Here is a 22,811-nt window from a genome sequence, read left to right on the forward strand (position 1 = left end):
GAAGACCGAGCACGCAACGAAGAGTAGATCCAGGTCGCTGTGACTAGAGAAAGCCCGCGCGCAGCAACGAAGACCCAACGCAGCCAAAAATAAAACGAATACAATAAAATAAACAAATAAATTTTTAAAAAAAGAAAGAAACGGGATGCTAACCTAGATGGACTGTTTCATTCCCACGTGCTCACTTTGAGGAGGATGCAGGCATGTTATACCCAAAGGAAGCGTTTGGCCTTGGCTGCAACAACTGTCCTAGATGTTCCATCACTTCTTGCTGAAGTCTGTTATGGGAATTGCCAATACCTCTAGCGTTTTGGTTCTTACGTTCTTTTTGACTAGATGGTTCCAATGTTTTAATCAAGTACACAGTGTGAGCCCTGCTATGTTGGGACTGTACTACTTAGTGTAGTTGTAAGTAAGGATCTGAGTTTCATGCTCACTGGATCTGTGGTTTGTCTCCTCTCCCTGTCAGGTATCAGAAATGGCTGTCTCAGAGCTACCCGGTAACCCCAATGCTGTCTGGACAGTGCGTCGGCACATTGAAGGTAAGCAGCCCTTTCCCAACAATCAAAATGAGGGTCTGGGTGCCATTGACAATAGAAGGCTTAAGAGACTGCATTCATAATGCTTCTATATCACATCATCTAGCACCATATACTAGAAACTTCTACTGACTCAACACCATGTTTTTGAGGCTGTCCCAATCAGGGTGCCTTCACTTACTACTTTTTGTACACATGGGTAAGGGGAGCGTAGGGTGGCTGTTAATATTCAGCACATATACACTTGAGTATCATAGATAGAGCTGTCGTATGTTGTGTTCTTTGACTGCATTCATCTTTAAGATACTCTTTCCATTTGTGTGAGGAGTATGGTGTAAGGGAAAGTTTTTGCTTCTTTTTTCTTCAACGATGTTTTCTCTCTTATTGTGCTGAAATCACAGTGAAATTAAAGGTATTATTCTGGGTATTAAGACATTGGTAAAGCTTGTTAATGTCCTGCTCAATAGGTATAGTAGTTGTGTTTAAGGAAAGCGGAGGTTGATTGAATGGAATCAGAATTTTAGAGTGAGTGGAAAAGAAGGGATGGAGGAAAGAGGAAGTCTGAGCTCCTGAATAAAAATGGTCACCTCATCCTAAAAAATTGAAAGTTATGGGAAAATTCTTTTTAGTGCAATATCAGGAAAGTCTTGTGACAACTGAATTTCAGTCCCTTAGAGATGAAACTCAATTCTCATTTTCCCTTTGATTCTTTGGGATCGTAGGTCATTTCTATTCCTAGACCTCATTTTCCTCTTGTTCCCTCAGGAATGTGGGACTGGCCAATATACAAAGCTTTTTCAAGAAAACAGCTGGAATTCTTCCTGCTATTTAGATGTTTTGGTTGTATGGAACAAATTTAAGGGAGCTGGGAAATGTGGAGGAGGGAAATCTCGTTTCTGTTGATAGAGTACACATTTTAGTGGATTTTGTCTTCATGTAAGCATTGGAATCCAATCTGAGTTGAGTAGAAAGAAAAAGTGAATAGGAAATTAGTAGGTTCATTTTAGCTGAGAAGGTAATTATTAGATGATGGGTTTTGAAAGATTTCCCCATTTTGTGTAATGTCTTCATAAAGAAACTGGTCACTGTTGACGTTCACCTTTAGCTTGGTGGCAGATTGGCTGGTTGATATTTAGGCTCTTAAAAACATTTCCCAGACTGTTTGAATTAGAAAGAGCCTTTGAGATAAACCTAGTTTGCTCCTCTTTTTTTGTTTGTTTTTGTTTTCACTTATTAAACTTTACTGTAAAATCAATTTAGATTTGCAGGAAAGTTAACCCCTCATTTTTATGAAGAAGACCGAAAATCACAGGCGTTGACTGTCCCAAGATAGGGCACCTAGGTAAAGAGACTGAAAGCGGTGTCTCCCGAATCTCAATCTAGTGTTCATTTGACTAACCCTATAGTGAGTCTGGGTCATGCTGGTTTTCTAGGATAAGTTCAGTATTCTCATTCTGCTACCTTGTAATTAAGATAGGACTCTACTCTCAGGGCATGTGCCATCTATAAGGGCTTCCCTGGTGGCGCAGTGGTTGAGAATCCGCCTGCCAATGCAGGGGACACGGGTTCGAGCCCTGGTCTGGGAAGATCCCACATGCCGCGGAGCAACTAGGCCCGTGAGCCACAATTACTGAGCCTGCGCGTCTGGAGCCTGTGCTCTGCAACAAGAGAGGCCGCGATAGTGAGAGGCCCGCGCACCGCGATGAAGAGTGGCCCCCGCTCGCCGCAACTAGAGAAAGCCCTCGCACAGAAACGAAGACCCAACACAGTCAAAAATAAATAAATAAATAAATAAATTTTTAAAAAAGAAGAAGATAAGTATAAACTGTTGTGTGTTCTGATGTGATGAAAGACACAAGCAAGCATGTTGCCAGGAGGGGTTAGAGGAGAGGGAACAGGCATGTGTTTGAGAATCAGGAAAGGCTTTTGGGGTAAGTTAGATAAGTTCGTGGTAAGTGGTATGTTGCATGATGGAACTTGTAGCTGAAAAGTTTTGTCCTCTAGATACCAAAATCTAGGAAATGATTACATCCTGATAAATTTTACTCTTTAGAAACTATAATTTGGGTGATCACCCACAAAACAGGTCAAGTTCCCTCTGTTCATTCTCTTTCCAGATACCCTAAGTTACTATTCCACATGTCCACACATGCTGCAGTCTTCCAGGCAACTACTAACCTTGGCTGGTACTTGGTGATGCACACTACCAATACCAAGCCTTTTTTTCTCTTCCACAGGTGGCTGGTGAAGGTGCTGATCACCACAGGTGTGTACCTTGTACCTATTGCTAGGGTCTACTATGGGGTCTTAGAGATTACCCAGGGAGAGGGACCTGCACAAAATATTGAGGCTGCCCTGGTAGCATCTTTCAGAGGGTAACTTTGCAGTTGGCTCTCCATGTGCAGTGTTAGTGGTGCACACCCATCTGCCTGTATGTTAAATAGTCTGAGGCAGGAATCACTTTCTCCCACAGAATATGGAACATGTGATTAATTTGCCTCTCATTAAGCTGAAAGAGGCTGTAGCTAGAAAATCTTAACTTCATACTCTCCCTTGATGTTTTCGTATGTTCCACGTGTACTGACTGAAAGATTAGGTCCTGGAGAAAACCCCCCTTTTTTCTCTTTCTTTTGAGTATAATCAAGACTGTGCTGAGGCAAGACAAGCACTGAGTAGTCTGAGTATAGAGTGAGAATGAGACATTGGAGGTCTAAGTCATCTGGATGGTTACTCACTTTTCCCTTTGGAGTAGTGAGCTGTTTTTTGAGCCTGAGATACTAAGGCGGGGGAAAGAAGAAGAAAGCATTCCCTCTTCTGTGGGCTGCTTCCGTATTGCTCAGACAGATAGAAGTCCTGTTTAACTGAGACAAAGATGCGTTCTCATATCCTAATAGATTCTTCACTGAGGTATGAACTAATGGTCTTTCATATGAAATTTGAAACCTCTGGAAGAAGGCAACATAGATTTCATAGTTCATAGTCATTTATCTTGACTGAAGCTTGATTTTGTTCTGAAGTCCGCCTTTTAACCTATAACCTGCCTAGGACACAAGAGCAGCTTATCTGTTTCTGGTCCTCCTGGCCGTAGAATGGAAAGGGTAGAAGTTACAGTGTGCTTAGTATTTACAGGGTAGTGGATATTTTGAGGAAATCCGTGATGTAAAGCAGCTTTCAGATATCAGTCATTGCTTTACTCCTTGTTGAACTGCCCAGCAAACGTAAGACCCTATTTAAGTCCACCGAGCATCTCTTTATTTTTATACCTGAGCAGTCTGGGGCCTTGGGTCAGAGGAAGGATAAGGGCCCAGGCAGCCCTTTTTCCTCACTCCCCTCATTCTCTGCATGTAAGTTATAAATGTGTGGTTTCTTTTCTGGAAGCCCACCTTTTCCCTTGACTGAAGGAAGAGGCCGAAATCCTGACCAGTTTGAGCCCGTTTTTGTTTGGCTTTAATTTGCTCTGGCACAGCTTTTAAGATACAAGGTTTCAGTGTTGAGAACATGGGAAAGGACACAATATTTATATAATGTTAAAATTAAGCAATTCCTATTACTTTTACACACCAGAAATTTCCAGTTCAAAAACTGAGAGCTGGAGCAAAGCTTCCAAGCTTGGTGTTGTGTGGAGAGCGATGACGGTTTTGTTGTGCGCTATTAAGGCGCCCATTTCAGAGACAGCCACGTCCGCACTCCATGTTTTATGATGTGAACAGTGCGGTCTTACAAAGCCATTTTATAAGGTGTCCCCAGGCATGGGATACATGTTGACAGTTATAATAAAGTAATCTAAAACCAATTATCTGCTTGTTCAGTGTTATTCCTTATGATGGAACCCCTTACTCTGGATTCCTGGTGTAGCCATTAGATTATACCCATTGGGAAAGATCTCTGATCCTTGCCTTTCAGCCACTCATTCAGTGCACACGTATTGTTAACTGAAGCAACAGTATTGCAGAATAGTACTTACCTTACTATGAGGCATCCTCATAAATTATATTTATTTCTATATATTTGTATTTTAAAATGCTGATTGCAATCCACCAAATTGATTTTATGTCCTGCTAATAGGTCAGAACGCTACTATAGGTTATACCAATAATACATTTTCATCTGGTCCCTTTTTCTGTAAAGAGCACTGATTCTGCTGAACTCATTGAGTAATTTTAGTTCAGCTGAATGACCCTTGGAGCAATCAAAATCCAGACTGTGTCCTTGATGTGAGTGGGGTGGATCAGGCCTATGGTGTTGAGCTCTGACAAGGACTCAGGCAAGCAGGATCCTTCAGCTGCTTCTGCTAAGAGTGAGGTAGCCACTCCAATTTAGTACCTTGTCTACTTGTCATTCCATCCCTTGTTTGCCTGATTTCTGTGTGAAGGGGACAGGAAGAGGGGAATTGATATAGAAAATTCAAATGTAAAGTAGGAAAATCTCAAGTCATCTCAAAAAAATGAACATACATTTACTCAGCATTTATCAAGCTTTATGCCAAACATTGTGCTGGATGTGGGAGATACATACAGAAGTTGTTTTATGTTGTAGGATGGAATGTGTAGGAAGTAGACAGCTTTTAACTATGGGATCTGTGTGAGAAACTTTTGGGGTTGCCTGTATACCGCTGACCTTGAAAAACTTGTTGGTGTTTGTTTATCCAAGTACATTTTATTAAATGAAAAGCAAGTTCTAATAGGATTGCTCATGACCATCGAATAGTTATATTTTTAAATGTGAAAAACTAGAGAGTTCAAGGGCTGACAATATAAACTACCACCCCACCACCACCACTCGCCCCATCCCTGGTTATCCAGTGTTCTTACATCATTCCTTTTGGGACATCCTAGGATTCTCAGTTTCCAACCCTAGAATAACTTAGTCTCATGGAGGCTTAAGTAATCACTATTTTATTCATTAGGTCTTGTGTTCCCCATAAGATACTTTTGGAAGAAGATGGGGACCTTTCTTGGTTATAGGGAGTATCTGTTAAGAATGGATTGTGATTGGCATCTGAAACTCTAGCTTCAGTACATATAAATATTGTATACAAAATTTCCTCTTGCTTTGTTCTCTTGCATTTTTCTAGCAAATGTCTCAAGAAAATACTAATTTTCAAAGGTATTAGATGTGGGCTTGTCTACTTTATGTACTGTTTAGCCATTTAAGGAAGCAAAGTATATCTGTAGGCTGTTATGACCTTTGATTATCTTTTGGATCATCCTGTGCTGTTTGCCACATGACTGTGTGTGATGACTACACATAGAAGAAGTGCCTTGGAAGGTTTCTGAAGAGAATGCTTAGTGTGTCTCATTTGGCTTTGTAACTAATGAGTTCTTAGCTAACCCACTTCTTTCTTCTCTTTCCTTTTCAGATGAGTTTGATGCTTACATCATTGTGTCTTTCGTGAATGCCACACTTGTGTTGTCCATTGGAGAGACTGTAGAAGAAGTGACTGACTCTGGGTTTCTGGGCACTACCCCAACCTTGTCCTGCTCCTTGTTAGGAGATGATGCCTTAGTGCAGGTGAGGATTCTCAGAGAGCTACTTAACCTGCTCACCTTACTTTGTCCTTTCTTTGACCTCATTATGGTGTAGATTGCTGGGTTCACATTTAAGGAGCTTTAAACTTCTTTGAAATGGATGCTGCAAAACATGAACTTTTTTGAAGTTAACCTTCTCTGGGACCTCTTAACTCTTTTTTGTCATTGACCCAACTGGTGCCTCAAATACAGTGCCTCTAGATCTGACAGATCTGATAGGTGTGAGGGTCATGCTTGAGTGATGAGTCAAATTGCTAAAGTTGGGTTTCTTTCTGTTACTGCCTCTAGGTGTATCCTGATGGCATTCGGCACATACGAGCAGACAAGAGAGTCAATGAGTGGAAGACTCCTGGAAAGAAAACAATTGTGAAATGTGCAGTGAACCAACGACAAGTGGTGATCGCCCTGACAGGAGGAGAACTGGTCTATTTTGAAATGGATCCCGTATGTTATTTTACCGTTCACTGTGGGACTTAATGTAGGGTTCAGAGGTGAAGATGGGAGTTGCAGTCCAGGTATCTAGATTATATATTCATAAGAAAGGGAAATGAACACTACCAAATGTAAAACAGTTGGCTGGTGGGAAGCAGCAGCATAGCACAGGGAGATCGGCTTGGTGCTTTGCGATGACCTAGGGGGTGGGAAAGGGAGGGTGGGAGGGAGGGGATATGGGGACATGTGTATGCATATGGCTAATTCGCTTTGTTGTGCACACAAAAAACTAACACAGTATTGTGAAGCAATTATACTCCAATAAAGATCTATTAAAAACATGAAAAATAAAATAAAATTTTAAAAATGAAAGGGAAATGAGAAGGGAAAGTGTCCAAAAGCCCTTTACAAGGGGGTTGGAGGTGGATATGTTTTCATGTCTTTAATTCTAATTGGAGTTATGAAATGCCATCTTAGCAATGAAACACTTTTTCTGCCCTTCACACTCTAGTTTTCCACCAGATACTTGCCATATGTTTAGTTTCTGCAATTTCAGAAATTTTATTTTACTTTTATATATGGAAGGATGTTAGGTGTGTTTAATTAGGTTCTTAAGAAGTCTCTGGATGTGGCCAACTTGTATAGTCCAACTGTACCTATGATTGAGGGTTTTTGTCTTTAACTGCCATATTTGAATTCTCTTTCACCCAGAGTATTTTCATGACAAATAAACAGTTTTATGTATTTTCATTTCCTGAGAGCTAGGTTGGCTTAGAAAATTTGTGGTGCATTATACTTGTCAAGGGTCTCTTGATTCTCTTGTCAGTAATTTTGCTTTCCATTAGCCTGTAGAGTTTAGTCTTGGAACCTCAGGTAGAGATATTCTTGGTCATTGATTATAGTAAGAAGAGTGCGAGGAAGCAAAAAGGAACTTAACAAGCCCCCTTTGTTCTCCAGGCCCAGGGTTTGGGGGCAAGTTGGAGTGGTTTGTGACCTCTCTCTGTCTTCATTCCTGTAGTCAGGACAGCTGAATGAATACACGGAGCGGAAGGAGATGTCAGCAGATGTGGTGTGCATGAGTCTGGCCAATGTGCCCCCTGGAGAGCAGCGGTCTCGCTTCCTGGCTGTGGGGCTGGTGGACAATACTGTCAGAATCATCTCCCTGGATCCCTCAGTGAGTGTCACTCTCAACTTTAAGGATCTTCCACTTGGAACCTGAGCACCTGACCCATTTTTGATGTCCCTCTCTGAGATCAGCTGGGCTGGACCCTGAAATCTCCACCTGCTGCTTCTCCTGATTATTGTAGCAGCACACCTCAGGAGTCTTCTGCAGTGCTTGCTTCCTTGGCTTATGTCTTGATTCCCTTTTTTAGTTTAAACAGAAACAAAAAAAAATCCAAGACTGTGTTTGCAGAAAAGGGCCTTGGATGACTTTAAAGAGGTGCCCTTTGCATATTTACTTTTACCATTATCCACTTTTGCAAAAAAAAAGGAAAGCACAATCCTCTCCAGAGATTGTTCTAAGGTTCAGTCTAAATAGAACTTCTTCAGGTTTTTCCTGTCCATGAGAAAGAGTTGTTCTTCACTTCTAGAATTAGATTTCTCTGGGTAAGTTTTTTCCAAAATTGGTCACTTCCCATGTTTTATTCTTTTCTCTTTCCCCCTTAGGACTGTTTGCAACCTCTGAGCATGCAGGCTCTCCCAGCCCAGCCTGAGTCCTTGTGTATTGTGGAAATGGGTGGGACTGAGAAGCAGGATGAGCTGGGTGAGAGGGGCTCTATTGGCTTCTTATACCTGAATATTGGGCTACAGGTAAGAGATCTAGAAGCTCACATTGTTGGTGTCAGGGCTTCTTTTACTTTCATGACTTCTTTGTTCAATACTGTGCCTGTGGTTTCAGTTACCCACCTTATGAGAAGTGAGCAATGCTGCTCTGTGTTCCACTTATTTCAGCTCTAATTAGAACACATCAGGCCTAGAAAAAAGTATTTTTATGAAGAGTTTTTGATAAAAATGCTTAGCAATCACTGTTCTGTGGCAGAACTAGATGGGGTCCTTAAGAGTTGCCTATAGTTCTTCTCACAGTATGCAGCTTTTGAAACTAATATGGTTGTCCTTTGGTATCGTTGGGGGATTGGTTCCAGGATCTCCCTTGGATACCAAAGTCTGAGGATACTCAAGTCTCTTATATAAAATGGCATAGTAATCGCATATTCTCATATACTTTAAATCATCTCTAGATTACTTAATTACCTAATACAAGGTGAATGCTATATAAATAGTTGCTGCAAATTCAAGTTTCGGTTTTTGGAATTTTCTGGAATTTTTTTTTTTCCCCTCAAATATTTTTGATCTATGGTTGGTTGAATCCGTGGATTCAGAACCCCTGGATACGGAGGGTCTCACAGTTCATAATGGGCTCCATTAGCAATAAAGGGCCCCTAGATGTTCCCTGTTGTCAAAGCACCTGAGCTCTTCATGGCCCGAAAGGCAGGAACCTAAGGATCAGAGGTTGTCAGGGGTTTTGACCATGTATTGATACTTTTCGTTTTCATCTAGGCCAGGTACTTTTTGCTTTTTAATTTTACTTCCTAATTTAGAAATTCTCAAACATGCCCAGGAGTTAGACTAATGTAATGCACCTCCATGTACCTATTACCAGTTATCAGCACTTTGTCTTTTCCCCTTCTTTCCTTTTTCCTGGAGTATTTTAATGCAGATCCAATATGGTATATAATTTCATCTTTAAGTACTTGAGAATGTAGCTGTACTTGAGGGTGTGTGTGTGTGTGTGTGTGTGTGTTTGTGTGTGTTGAGGCCTTAATATGATCATGCTTAAACAAACAAACAAAGGAATTGTTAAATTTTGTTATGGCTGGCTGCGTTGGGTCTTTGTTGCTGCGCGCGGGCTTTTTCTCTAGTTGTGGCGAGCAGGGGCTACTCTTCGTTGCAGTGCGCGGGCTTCTCATTGCAGTGGCTTCTCTTATTGCGGAGCACGGCATCTAGGCGCATGGGCTTCCGTAGTTGTGGCTCGAGGGCTCTAGAGTGCAGGCTCAGTAGTTGTGGTGCACGGGCTTAGTTGCTCCGCGGCATGTGGGATCTTCCCGGACCAGGGTTCGAACCCGTGTCCCCTGCATTGGCAGGCGGATTCTCAAACCACTGCACCACCAGGGAAGCCCTAACAATTCCTTAATATCATCTGATACCCCCATATTCTAGTTTTCTCCTTTTTTTTTCTTTTCCCAAAAATGTTTTTACATTTGGTTCTACTCAGGATCTACATAAAGCTGTCCACAGTTTTCATCTGCTTGATTTATCTTTTTATGTTTCTTTTAATAACTGTCCCAACCTGTTAAAAAAATTTTTTTTAAAGAAACCAGATCATTTTTCTTGTGGAATTTCCCACCTTCTGGATTTGACAGAGTCATTCCTTGTGTGTTTGATGTTCCTTTATCCTTTGTATTTCCTGCAAACTGGTGGGTAGATTAGACCATGCTATCCATTAAAAATATAATGCAAGCCACAGGTATAACTTAAGTTTTTCAGTAGCCACAAAAAAGGAACAGATGGAGTTAAATTTTAATGTTTTATTTAACCTAGTATATCCAAAATATTTCAATTTGTAGTCAGTAGAAAATTAAGATATTTTATGTTTTCTCCCTTTTATTTTTTTGGGAATGGGGAGAACTAGGTCTCTGAAATCTGCTATTTGGTACTTTGCACGTAACAGCACTTTTTTTAAAAAATTTATTTTTGGCTGCATTGGGCCTTCGTTGCTGCGTGCAGGCTTTCTCTAGTTTCTCTACTCTTAATTGCGGTGCGCAGGCTTCTCATTGCAGTGGCTTCTCTTGTTGCGGAGCATGGCCTCTAGGCGCGCGGGCTTCAGTAGTTTTGGCTCGAGGGCTCTAGAGTGCAGGCTCAGTAGTTGTGACGCACGGACTTAGTTGCTCCGTGGCATGTGGGATCCTGGACCAGGGTTCGAACCCGTGTCCCCTGCATTGGCAGGCGGATTCTTAACCACTGCGCCACCAGGGAAGTCCTAACAGCACACTTCTAATTCTGACTAACCACATGTGGCTTGATTGATGGCTATAGTATTAGATAGCACAGACCAAGAGGTTGATCAGATTCAGATGCAGGTGTTTTTTGTTTTTTTATTTTTGGTGAGGGACAAGAATATTTTTATAGGTGCCATTTGTTTTCCTATTAAATCAGGTGGCATATGAAGTCTGGTTGTCCCACTTTAATTTAGTGATGTTAGAATGTTAGTATCTATTTTAAATGATCTGTTTTAAAGCTCCCCGTCCATCTTTTACTTAATAACAGCCAGTGATACACATTGCCTAGATTCATTAGGGGTTGGGAAGTGATGGTTTTCTATTTCATTCTTTAATTAGCTGGAACTTTTCTCTAGAGACAAAATTTGCTTTATATCTTTGCTTACCCTGAAGTACAGTTCATATAGGGAAAGGATAAATGTTTCATTTTTCCCCCTTTGTTCACTTATTTTCAGAGTAAGGAGTTGGTGCCGTAGCATACTCCAATGAAGACTGATGAAGTGTTTGTTTCTGTTTTTTTTAAATAACGTGATGAACTTGCAGATTTTATAATATTTGTGCATCAAACTGTTGTAATCTTTGTTTTGGATGCTAAATTGCCACATTTTAGATGAGTGGGAGTTCCCCTTTCAAGTTGGCTCCTTTGTCCTTTTAACATGACCCCACTATCTTTGGGGGCTTCCTTCTGGCACAACGAAGTGCCCCACACACATTTGGAACATTCTTGCTTCAGACCTGAAGAAGCCATTTCTCTAAGGATTCTTATTCTTTTTAAGGGAAATGGTATTTATAGACCACAGTAGGCGTGGATATTAAACTGTGCATATATCTTAAAACTTAAAATTATGAAGAAGAGTTTAACATACTTGGTAAAAATATTTTTAAGGATATACAGTGAAAAGTAACTGTGCTTTTCACTTAGTAAATACTCAATAGCTATTTGAGTGAATGAGTGATTTAGGAGAGAGTGAATGAATGGCTGGCTGATTACTATATATTTAAACCACCTAGTCATTTCCTTCCATCTGCTCTGAAATTAAATAAAGTAGCTAAAGAAGCTTCCATTATGTATAGGCTTTAACCACTCCTCTCCTTTTTATTAGAATGGTGTGTTGCTGAGAACTGTCCTGGACCCTGTCACTGGGGATCTGTCTGACACCCGCACTAGGTACCTGGGGTCCCGTCCTGTGAAACTCTTTCGTGTCCGGATGCAAGGCCAGGAGGCAGTAAGTAATGAAAGGGGGCAGATAGTGTTTTTGGATGTTAGTGACATCAGCTGAGAAAAATCCCCTTGGTATAAATTTTGCTGTCATTAATTCACCAGTGTTGTAGTTAGTTGACATTAGCTTTATCTTGATTAGTTTCCTTCATGTGGGAAGTCTTGGGTCTCTTAATCTAGAGCTTCTTAACTGGATTTGCATGGCACTGTGCCATGATTTGGTTATAGGTGAGTTAGAGTATTGATCCCTTCAGTCCTGAGGCTGAGCAAATGGAGTACACTGAGAGCTGGAAACCTCCCATGTAGGATACCAGTACCCAGGAGCAACCTGGTATCAGTGTCATGGCTTATTGTGTAATGTGAAAGAGGCTAGTAAACATTGTGTCCTTTGTAGCTAAGAATATCAGTGTTGCTGGGTGCTCTGCTAGTTCTTTACTTGTTACTGCATTTAATACTTGCAACTATCCAGCCTTGTGATAGTATTCCCATTTCACACATGTGGAAACTGGGGCTCAGAGATTGAGTGATTAGTAGGTCATCTGGCTAATAGCCAATGCTTTTAGCAAATAGTAAGCCATACTGCCTCTTCTCTAGGCCTGTTTTTCTTAAGGTAACCCTATAGGTTTCTAAAATTCCTTGGGATATTCTGCACACTGAAATTTGGGGATAGGATAATTTGGTTAGCATACCATGTTTGGGCTTTTCCCAAGCTTATTGGAGATGTTTTTCTTTCCTCAGGTGTTGGCCATGTCAAGCCGCTCATGGTTGAGCTATTCTTACCAATCTCGTTTCCATCTCACCCCCCTGTCTTACGAGACCCTGGAATTTGCATCTGGCTTCGCCTCTGAACAGTGCCCTGAGGGCATTGTGGCCATCTCCACCAATACCCTGAGGTGAGAGAGTCCCACAGTTGAAGCCCCGCAAGAGGCTGCAGAGAGCTGACTCTGCCATGGCACTAGTGTGTTGTAATTGAAACCTTCATTTGGCTCAGGATTTAAGTACCTGGTAGCCAAGTCTTGGTGTTTGGGAGTTTTAGCTTCTGTTTAGACCTTCAGGGCCAAGTTTTTATACTCAGCAGTGTAGTTCAATCTCTGAGATTTAAGATTCTTGTTTTCAAGGGCCATGCCATTGGATTGGTTTTAGAGCAGGCGTTGTTGGCTCACTGATAATCTTTTCTCACTCTGTCTTGCATTTGCAGTGTTATATCTTAAATATTAACCAATATAAATTATTTAGGCCTTTTGCAGGTTGACAGATTATTTACACTGATCACATTGGAGTGAACACTGTCTGTATTGCAAGATGGAAAATAACCTATTCAGTTTGACTGTCTCAAGTTTTGGCGGTTGGTTGTGTTTGTTTTCTTTTTTAACCCTTTAATGCCGCCAGTGTCATACATGTCCTGGTTATAACTGTTGGCTGTTTACAATGGAACTCTGACCTCTTGATATATGAATCACTTGCTGCTTAATCAAGTGAACTGCCAGATTTGTTTGCAAAAACTTTTGGAAGTTTTCAGTCATTGTCGCTCTCTTTCTAAGCGTCAGCACCTTTGTATACCTTATGCTCCAGCAGAATTACTCTCCCTGCATACCTCCATATATTCCTTCCTGGTTTTTTATCTCTGCACCTGTCCTTGGAATGCTTCCCACACACATCTCTGCCTTTCAAGGCCTAGCCTCATCCATGTATCCTCTAATTGTTTTATCGACGTGTGCTCTCTATCTCCTTGATTCCTTATTTATTTTGACAATTCCACAGGTTTTCAAACTTTTTTTTTAGCAGCAGAACATTTTTCCCCCAGAACAATATCAGGGAAGGCTGCTGTGTGAAACTTATAAGAAGAATTCTTGGGAACATAGTTTAAACACCACTGTCCACAGTACTTACTGTCAGAACCATTCACTTTTACTTTTGGTTACTATGAATAACGCTGCTGTGAACACTCATGTACAAGTTTTTATGTGGGTGTATATTTTCATTTTTCTTGGGTATGTACCTGCAAGAGTGGAATTGCTGGTAACTGTTTAACTTTTTGAGGAGCTGCCAGGCTGCTTTCCAAAGTGGCTAGACCATTTTACATTTTCACCAATGAGGTTTGAGGATTCCAATTTCTGCACATCTTTACCAACACTTGTTATTATCTGACTTTTTGATTCTAGCCATCCTAGAGAGTGTGAAGTGATATCTCATTGTGGTTTAGATGTGCATTTCTTTGATGGTTAATGATGTTAAGCATCTTTTCATGTGCTTATTGGCTCTTTGTTCTTCTTTGGAGTAATGTCTATTCAGATCCTTTGCTCATTTTTAAATTGGGTTATTGTCTTTTTATCATTGAATTGTAAGAGTTCTTTTTATGTTTTAGATACAACTGCCTTATCAGATAATATGATTTGCAGATAGTCTCTCCTGTGGATTGTCTTTTCACTTTCTTTTTTTCTTTTTTCGGTATTTATTTATTTATTTATTTATTTATGGCTGCGTTGGGTCTTCGTTGCTGCGCATGGGCTTTCTCTAGTTGTGGCGAGTGGGGGCTACTCTTAGTTGCGGTGCGCAGGCTTCTCATTGCGGTGGCTTCTCTTTGTTGCGGAGCACAGACTCTAGGTGTGTGTGCTTCAGTAGTTGTGGCACATGGGCTCAGTAGTTGGGGCTCGCGGGTTCTTGAGCGCAGGCTTAGTAGTTGTGGCGCACGGGCTTAGTTGCTCCGCGGCATGTGGGATCTTCCTGGACCAGGGCTTGAACCCATGTCCCCTGCATTGGTAGGCGGACTCTTAACCACTGCGCCACCAGGGAAGTCTTGTCTTTTTACTTTCTTGGTGGTATCCTTTGGCACACAAAAGATTAATTATTTTTTAAAGAATTATATTTTAAAAACTCCATCTGAGAACTGCCTGAAGTCACTTTGGGTATCAGCAGTGGTATATGCCCCACTTTGACAAACGCTGGCTAGCCTCATGTTTTTCAAGGAAGAATACAACATGGGAGCATCTCTGTCCCTTCCCATGTTATGTTTCTCCCTTAGGACAGGTGCTCCCTCTGTCTGGAGTCTGCCTTTTGGCGTGGTAGAGTGCCTTTATGAAAGCAGGCCAGTGTGTGGGTTGGACTAGAAGAGTCAAAACTCAGGGGTTGTGGTTTTTGTTTATGCCGTACTTTTTTTTTTCCTTGCGGAATGACAGTTTTTGATGTTTAGCAGTTGATTTTTTTTTTTACTCACATGTTGGTAAAGTATTTGATTTAATGTCTGCAAGTAAAGGGACCTTGCTAATTATCCCCTCAGAATATTTGGATATTTATGGGAGTGGAATGGTGTTAATCATAGTCTATTAGAAGATGTTCTGGTTTTTATATTGTACTCTTTTTAAATGATTCTTAATTAGCTGTTTTTTTCTTTCAGCACTTTGAAATGGTTTTTCCTATCTTCCATTGCTTTTTAGGTCTGCTGTCAGATTGTATATGATCTGTAGAGAATATTTAAATTAAAAATAAAACTCCATTGTTAGAGACCAGGTGTCTATATTTTTAAGAGCATCTGGGTTCTGCTCATTTTGCTCATAATTTGACTTAATGCACATCTCTGTCCCTTCTGACAAAGGTTGTAGAACTGATACTTGCCATCTCTTTGTGCATCGTTGTGGATTTCCTAAAGTTTAGGTGATTTTCGTTCAGGATGGCATCCACTTTATTTTATGAAACACTATCACACAAGTACCACATATGTTGAGATAATTGCAGTGCTTCTCAACGAATTTGGAATTGGTACTCTTTTTTTAAATAATTAATTAATTAATTATTTTGGCTGTATTGGGTCTTCGTTGCTGTGTGCGGGCTTTCTCTAGTTGCTGTGAGCGGGGGCTTCTCTTCGTTGCGGTGCGCAGGCTCCTCATCGCGGTGGCTTCTCTTGTTGCGGAGCACAGGCTCTAGGTGCACGGGCTTCAGTAGTTGTGGCACGTGGGCTCAGTAGTTGTGGCTTGCAGGCTCTAGAGCGCAGGCTCAGTAGTTGTGGTGCACGGGCTTAGTTGCTCCGCGGCATGTGGGATCTTCCTGGACCAGGGCTCGTACCAGTGTCCCCTGCATTGGCAGGCGGATTCTTAACCACTGCGCCACCAGGGAAGCCCTGGAATTCGTACTCCTTATATCAGGGTTTGTCAGTAATAATCAAGAGGAAATTTTAACTTGTCACTATCACATTATCATTGGAGGGATAAAAAATCCTCTGAGGGTTCTAATGTAGGTTTCACTGGTGGAAACTGGAATCACCATGAACAGTGCTGGGCTGTTGCTAAAGTAAAGGCCCTGCCCTGATCTCCTTGTCTCTTGTGTGTAATCTTCTAGATAAGAAGGCTATTGTTTCTTGTTGTCTAATGCCAACATTAGAGCTTTACGGATTGATGTGTTTGCTATGACTGCTTATTGACCATTTCAACACCAGTTTCTTGGTCCTGAGTGGGTGACCTGTTAACTTCTTGCCTTTTGCCATAGGATTTTGGCATTGGAGAAGCTGGGTGCTGTCTTCAATCAAGTAGCCTTTCCACTGCAGTACACACCCAGGAAATTTGTCATCCACCCTGAAAGTAACAACCTTATCATCATTGAGACTGACCACAATGCCTACACTGAGGCCACAAAAGCTCAGCGGAAGCAGCAGATGGCAGAGGTAATGCATTTAACCTTCAGGGTTCAATAAAAAGGCATTCCTGTGAAATTGTGTTGAAAAGTTTAAACCTTGGTGTAATTGATGGCTGTAGTCTTTGTTATATTTGAAGATCCAGGCTCTTTTCAGGTCTTTCAAGCAGAGCCCTTTGCCACAGTCCTTGGTTTTAGAGGCTTTCTTGTGACTTAGGACTAAAACGCTGAGCTGGGTTTATTCAGTATTCAGCTACTTCTCTGGAACGGTTCTTCAGTCCTGGAACTTCCAAAACAGTCTGTTTCCTGAATTTGGGCCCAGAGGAGACTGCTTTTGTATTCCCCACAACACCAGCTCCTTCCAGGAATCATTTCCCAGCAAAAAACAAATGGTCCCAACTATGTAAAACTGTATCTGGCCTAGAAAAGAGGAAACAAGTAGTCTTAGCAAGAGAAATCAGATGGGTTAGATAGAAAAAAGGTGTTTTCATCTCATGTTTCTCAGACCACCAGTCAAGTGTTCGCCACAGCTGGTGTTAGTTCTTTAGTTTCCCCTTAATGATCTTTCCTCTTCCCCTTGTCTGTGTACCTCTCCCTTTGATCCTGATTTTGGTGGACAGACTTGGCTACTTTGTGTACTATGAACACTCCCTGGAGGTGTTCTTGCTACTTGTCCACTTCTCACCGAGCACCCACCTCTGAACACACCAACTGTCCCTTGGTTCTTTGGATTTAGGAAATGGTAGAAGCAGCAGGGGAGGATGAGCGAGAGCTGGCTGCGGAGATGGCAGCAGCATTCCTCAATGAAAACCTCCCTGAGTCCATTTTTGGAGCTCCTAAGGCTGGCAATGGACAGTGGGCCTCTGTGATCCGAGTGATGAATCCTATTCAGGGGAACACACTGGACCTTGTCCAGCTGGAACAGAATGAAGCTGCTTTCAGGTAAGGAGCCCAGTACATACAGAGTTTTGAAGACTGGAGTGGGAATTCTTGGGCTGTGACTAATACCTGACTCCTGATTCTTTCTCTGTAAATGCAGTGTGGCTGTGTGCAGGTTCTCCAACACTGGCGATGATTGGTATGTGCTGGTGGGCGTGGCCAAAGACCTGATACTGAACCCCCGATCTGTAGCAGGGGGCTTTGTCTATACCTACAAACTCGTGAACAATGGGGAAAAACTGGAGTTTTTGCACAAGGTAGGAACCAGCCAGTGGTTTTCCTGGTTCTTAGGTCCTACTAAACTTTCCTACTTTTGTGTAAGTTGTGGATCAGGTCTTTCTGATCCATCTCTTGGTGGCACGTGGAAAATGCTCCAGTGAAGCTCCGCTGCTTGTTGGTCCCACATCTGTTTCTATGGGGAATAGATGCATACTGAAGTAGCCCCTTGTTTTCTAGTCTTACTAAGTAGGCAGCAGTTTGTGACCAAAATTCAGCAGTTCTAACGAATTAATATTCTCGGGGCAGGGGTGACGGTGTGGATTTCTGTTTAATGGTTACATAGTTTCCCTTTGGAAAGATAATAAAGTTCTGGGGATGGATAGTGGTGATGGTTGTACAACACTGTGAATATGCTTAATGTTACTGAACTATATACTTGAAAATGGTTTAAATATTAAGTCATGTATATTTTACCATAATTTTTAAAATAGAAGAAATTCCTGTTCTCTTTTCCACACTGACAGCACATGAATGTGATTTCTCCAGGCGTCCCACAAGGGGGGTGTTCTCTAGGAAATAGTTACTTCACAGAGGCTTCTTTGTGCTAAACTCATTGTGTCTCCTTTACAACTAAGATGTCCCTTAAACTAGCACTTCTTTCCCCTCCCTCCATGTCCCACAGTCACTTTTCTGATATTGAGGCTTCACTTTTAGTTAATGGTGCCAGTTGAATTCACATGGGTTCTGAAGTGTTCATCAGGCACCAGGACTTCTTTTCACTTGTGGCATTGATCCACTTGCGGAAGTGGAGTGTTTACCCAAACACCCTGTTTTATAGAGACTGTTGTATGTATGGTTTATTTTCTCTGAGCAAAAGGTGATCACTTGCTGTCTGTCTTCCTGACAGATGCCTGTAGAAGGCATTTTGGGTTGAGGGGTATGGCTGTATGTTTTAATAGCTGCATAACCTGTTTTTCCTCTCACAGACTCCAGTGGAAGAGGTCCCTGCTGCCATTGCCCCATTCCAGGGGAGGGTATTGATTGGTGTGGGGAAGCTTCTGCGAGTCTATGACCTGGGAAAGAAGAAGTTACTCCGAAAGTGTGAGAACAAGGTAAACGTGCTGGTAGAGGGCCCAAATGTAGCTAGTGAGGAAGGAGGAGACCCTGGTGGGGTGGTGGACAGCAACTGTTAGAATCATCTGTCTTTATCAGGACCTTCTTTGTCTTCCAGTGCCAGGTGAAGAATTAGGCCCTTGAGACTTGAGAAGGGGAGGAGTAGGTGGGTTTCTTGACTTCTTTACACTAAGAGCCAGATTTCTCTCCTTGCTTCTGCAAGGAATTTAACTGTGACAGGCATATATTTCCACTGTATTAAAACCAGTTAGCTCTTTTTCCCACCTTCTAGGAATTTATTGCTGACTCCTCTTCTTTGGTGGGTGCCATTCTTCAGACCATATATATGCTGCAGTCATGGTAACCTGGACTTTCTGTTGATTCTGCACCCCAAGGTTACACCCATTGCTGTCCTTGTTTTTCCCAGCATATCGCCAATTACATCTCTGGGATCCAGACAATTGGACATAGGGTAATTGTATCTGATGTCCAGGAAAGTTTCATCTGGGTTCGCTACAAGCGTAATGAGAACCAGCTTATCATCTTTGCTGATGATACCTACCCCCGATGGGTCACAACAGCTAGCCTCCTGGACTACGATACTGTGGCTGGGGCAGACAAGTTTGGCAACATTTGTGTCGTAAGTTGATGTTTACTTGGGTTACAGTGCTGTATAGGAAAGCTGACCCAGTTTGTTTGTGGTAAAGCCAAGGACCCAAGACTGATCTCCGACATGGAAAGTAAAAATGGGTATAAAATTCTTTAAGATTCCCCTACCCAACCCCGTTCACCTCCCTCCTCCCCATGCAACATGATTTAATAATGATAGATTTAGTTTGAGCTAAGGACTAATATTTATTTTTACTTTTTGCCAAAATTTTGGCTTATCTTTTAAAGCCCAGTCTGGCTTTTCTTATTTATGTTCTGTGGTCTCCGTTTTTGCTCTTTAGTGTTTTGGGTTTTTTTTGCTTTTGAGTTTGTCACTCCTCGGACATCAGAACAGGTGCAGGAGACTTGGGCTCAGGCCTCTGCCAAATTCGGGGCCCCAAGGTTTGCGTGCAAGGACCTGGGGCAAACGTTGCTTGGTGACTGAGGTAAGTAGGTTCAGGACCCAGCCCTGTGATTTGTGTCACTTCATTGTAGGTGAGGCTCCCACCTAACACCAATGATGAAGTGGATGAGGATCCCACTGGAAACAAAGCCCTGTGGGACCGGGGTTTGCTCAACGGGGCCTCTCAGAAGGTAAGATTGCAGAAGGGACCGCAAAGGAGGGGCACAAGCCTGTGTAGTACATTCTTTATGACCCTCACCGAGGAAACATTTCTTTAGTGAATTATCCACAGTGCATGTGACTATGTTGAGTGTTCTCCCACGCATGGTGCGTTTGACACAAGGTGACCAAGTTACTATCCCATTTTTATGACAATAGAATAGAAATTTTTCTGAGACATTTTAGCAGTGTAAATCTCTGCATAGTGGGTTCCTTAGAAAGGATGGTTGCACAGGTTCATTCCAGATACTAACCAGCTCTTCTCTGAAGTATGCCCTGGGCTTTACTGTTCTCCTGTAGACATATACTTCTGTATCTCTGGACTTTTAAAAATAGATCCATTTTAGATGGCAAGCCTAGAGATTGCTGTTTTTTATACTTTTCTGTGGTTACCTTCTTTTTGCAAACTTGATAATTTAACAAAAAGGTTTTTTAGTTATAAATCAAAAATGATCTAACTTCAGCATGTTTTTGAGGGCATTAAGCTCTAAGTAAATGCTAAGGACATTTCAAAGTATTTTTAAATTTTAGTAATTTTTGAATTTCCAAAGGTGGTGCAATCTGGCCTTTGGAGGCACTGTTTGCTCTTGGGAATCTAGAACAGGCTCCTGAGGGCACATATAGTCACTATTCTGGTTTCAACTTGCAGGCAGAAGTGATCATGAACTATCACGTGGGCGAGACAGTACTTTCGTTACAGAAGACCACGCTGATCCCTGGAGGCTCAGAATCGCTTGTCTATACCACCTTGTCAGGAGGAATTGGCATCCTTGTCCCATTCACATCCCATGAGGTGACATCTTCCACACTGGTCTGACTTTTGCCTTCCCAAGGTTGTTTCTTGGTGCTAAATCTGCCTAAGAGGGCGATCCATTTTGTCTCCATCTGCAACTAGGAGTGTTGTGCAGTTTTTATAAGGTGACAGGAGTGCCTGGGGAGATAGGAATCTTGATTTTTTTTTTTCCCCCTGTGGAAAGCCATCTGGTTTTATACTGTACCAGGGTTTGGTTAGTCAGAGGCTGAAGCCCCAGAACCAAACCCCACAGACCAGGAATGATGGGATGGTGTGGACTGGGCACTTAATGCCTCCTAGAGTCAGCTCTTGGATTGGCGAGATTTGGTTTATGTAATTGCAGCCAAGGAAGCTGTGGTTAGGAATCTGACTTTACAAACCATTCTTTGCATATGGTGTTTTCTCTCATGTTTTGCAAATACAAAGGGGTTTTCCTTCAGGTTTTAGCTATCTTGTAGCAGGAGAACCTGTGGTCATGAGGAACAATTAGATACTTAACATCTCCTTGCGTGGTAAAAATCAATAGCTTCTCTGTTCATTGTGCTTTGGAAACTAGACTAGTAGTTGAAATCACTTTTTTCTTTTAGTGACAGATTCTTTGTTTCTTTGCCAGGACCATGACTTCTTCCAGCATGTGGAAATGCACCTCCGGTCCGAGCATCCCCCTCTCTGTGGGCGAGACCACCTCAGTTTTCGTTCCTATTACTTCCCTGTTAAGGTAGGTCTTTCTTGGAAACTCGAGTTGAAAAGGGGGATCCTCAGCACATTTAACCAGTCTTTTTCTCTGGGCCTCCCTCCTTAAAAATCGGAACAGTCCTGAATGAAGGAGCATTGAGGATGTGGATTGATGGAGGCAGTAATGTGGGAGAGGAGTAGTTAGTGATATTCAGAGACCTCTTCCCTCAGGGCAGACCATAGCCAGAGGAAAGTTTTCACCCAGTTTTGCTAATCTGAACTCTGGCTACTAAGGGTCAACTTAGAGTAGTATTCCTGGCTCTGTAAATGTAGTTCAGGTATCTGAGGGAGAATAAGATGCTTTCCTTGCAGTTGCTGCTTTAGCATGTGTCATTTTCTTTGGGCATCTAACCTTTTTCTTCATCTCATTTTTCCATGCCTTAGAATGTGATTGATGGAGATCTCTGTGAGCAGTTCAACTCCATGGAGCCCAACAAACAAAAGAATGTCTCTGAAGAACTGGACCGAACCCCACCTGAGGTGTCCAAGAAGCTTGAGGACATCCGGACTCGCTATGCCTTCTGATCCCTTCCTTTTCCTGTGGGGCTTGTCAGAGACTTTATTTCCCTCACCACCTGGCTCTGAATCCATGTGACAGAAGAAGGGTGGCTGTATAATTAAGACTTTGTAATATTAAAGCTAGTAGCTCTTCCCCTGGAGTGACTGGTTTCCCCTAAAATTGGCACTGAGATTTGCTACACTTCTCCTTGCCTGGTACATAATACATTGCCCCCAGGTTCCGGTGTGGAATACAGTGTCCCTTTTCCCAAAGCTTTCTTGCATTGATATTTTTGGCTATCCTCTCTACTTTTGTACACACCCTTAATTTTTAACTGGTTTATCTGTAAATGTAGTTTTGTATGATGTTATCTTTGTGGGAGGCGGGAGACAAGCTGAGGTGGAGACCAGGTTGGATATAGTACAACTCCGGAGTTCTGCCACCCTGGAACCTAACCGGAAATACAAACCTAGCTTTTAAGGTGGCTGGTGTCCATGTGTCTTTTCTGAGAATCTAGGTGGGAGATTGGAGCCCAAGTTGGAGCAGGAAGAACTGAGTATCCTTCTTCCAGTTACCAACCTGGACTTCTGGCACCCTGTGGCCTCACGCTCCCAGCTCTGTGATGGTTTTTGGCTTTCTCTAGTCTTTTCTACTATGCAGATGAAACTTGGGCTCGATGATAATTATGTAGTCATCCATACCTCTTCCCATTGGATAGTGAGGAAGGGTGGCTGGTTTCTTCTTCCCTGTTTTAGCTCCCTTCTACTTTGAAGCCTTAGAGTGAAGGATTTGTCATGAATTCCAGCTGCCTAGTCTCTTAATAGATGCTCCTTTTACTTCCACA

At 42.1% G+C, this 22,811-nt stretch overlaps 1 protein-coding gene across 2 annotated transcripts in view; it reads left to right on the forward strand.

The window, feature by feature from the left end:
• Positions 1-22,451, forward strand: part of SF3B3 (splicing factor 3b subunit 3) — a 46,365-nt gene extending 23,914 nt beyond the window's left edge. For both annotated transcript variants that reach the window (XM_061174432.1, XM_061174433.1), the window contains exons 11-26: positions 470-542; positions 5,899-6,050; positions 6,356-6,511; positions 7,518-7,673; positions 8,168-8,311; positions 11,661-11,783; positions 12,515-12,669; positions 16,256-16,430; positions 17,136-17,341; positions 17,439-17,595; positions 18,544-18,669; positions 19,098-19,310; positions 19,814-19,912; positions 20,590-20,733; positions 21,347-21,451; positions 21,853-22,451. In XM_061174432.1, the coding sequence (XP_061030415.1) occupies positions 470-542; positions 5,899-6,050; positions 6,356-6,511; positions 7,518-7,673; positions 8,168-8,311; positions 11,661-11,783; positions 12,515-12,669; positions 16,256-16,430; positions 17,136-17,341; positions 17,439-17,595; positions 18,544-18,669; positions 19,098-19,310; positions 19,814-19,912; positions 20,590-20,733; positions 21,347-21,451; positions 21,853-21,993 (2,325 nt within the window). In that variant the 3' untranslated portion in view covers positions 21,994-22,451. The remainder of the gene's footprint in view (positions 1-469; positions 543-5,898; positions 6,051-6,355; positions 6,512-7,517; positions 7,674-8,167; positions 8,312-11,660; positions 11,784-12,514; positions 12,670-16,255; positions 16,431-17,135; positions 17,342-17,438; positions 17,596-18,543; positions 18,670-19,097; positions 19,311-19,813; positions 19,913-20,589; positions 20,734-21,346; positions 21,452-21,852) is intronic.
• The last annotated feature ends 360 nt before the right edge of the window (positions 22,452-22,811 follow it).

Source organism: Eubalaena glacialis, chromosome 18 (genome assembly GCF_028564815.1).
Source record: "Eubalaena glacialis isolate mEubGla1 chromosome 18, mEubGla1.1.hap2.+ XY, whole genome shotgun sequence".
NCBI lineage: Eukaryota > Metazoa > Chordata > Mammalia > Artiodactyla > Balaenidae > Eubalaena > Eubalaena glacialis.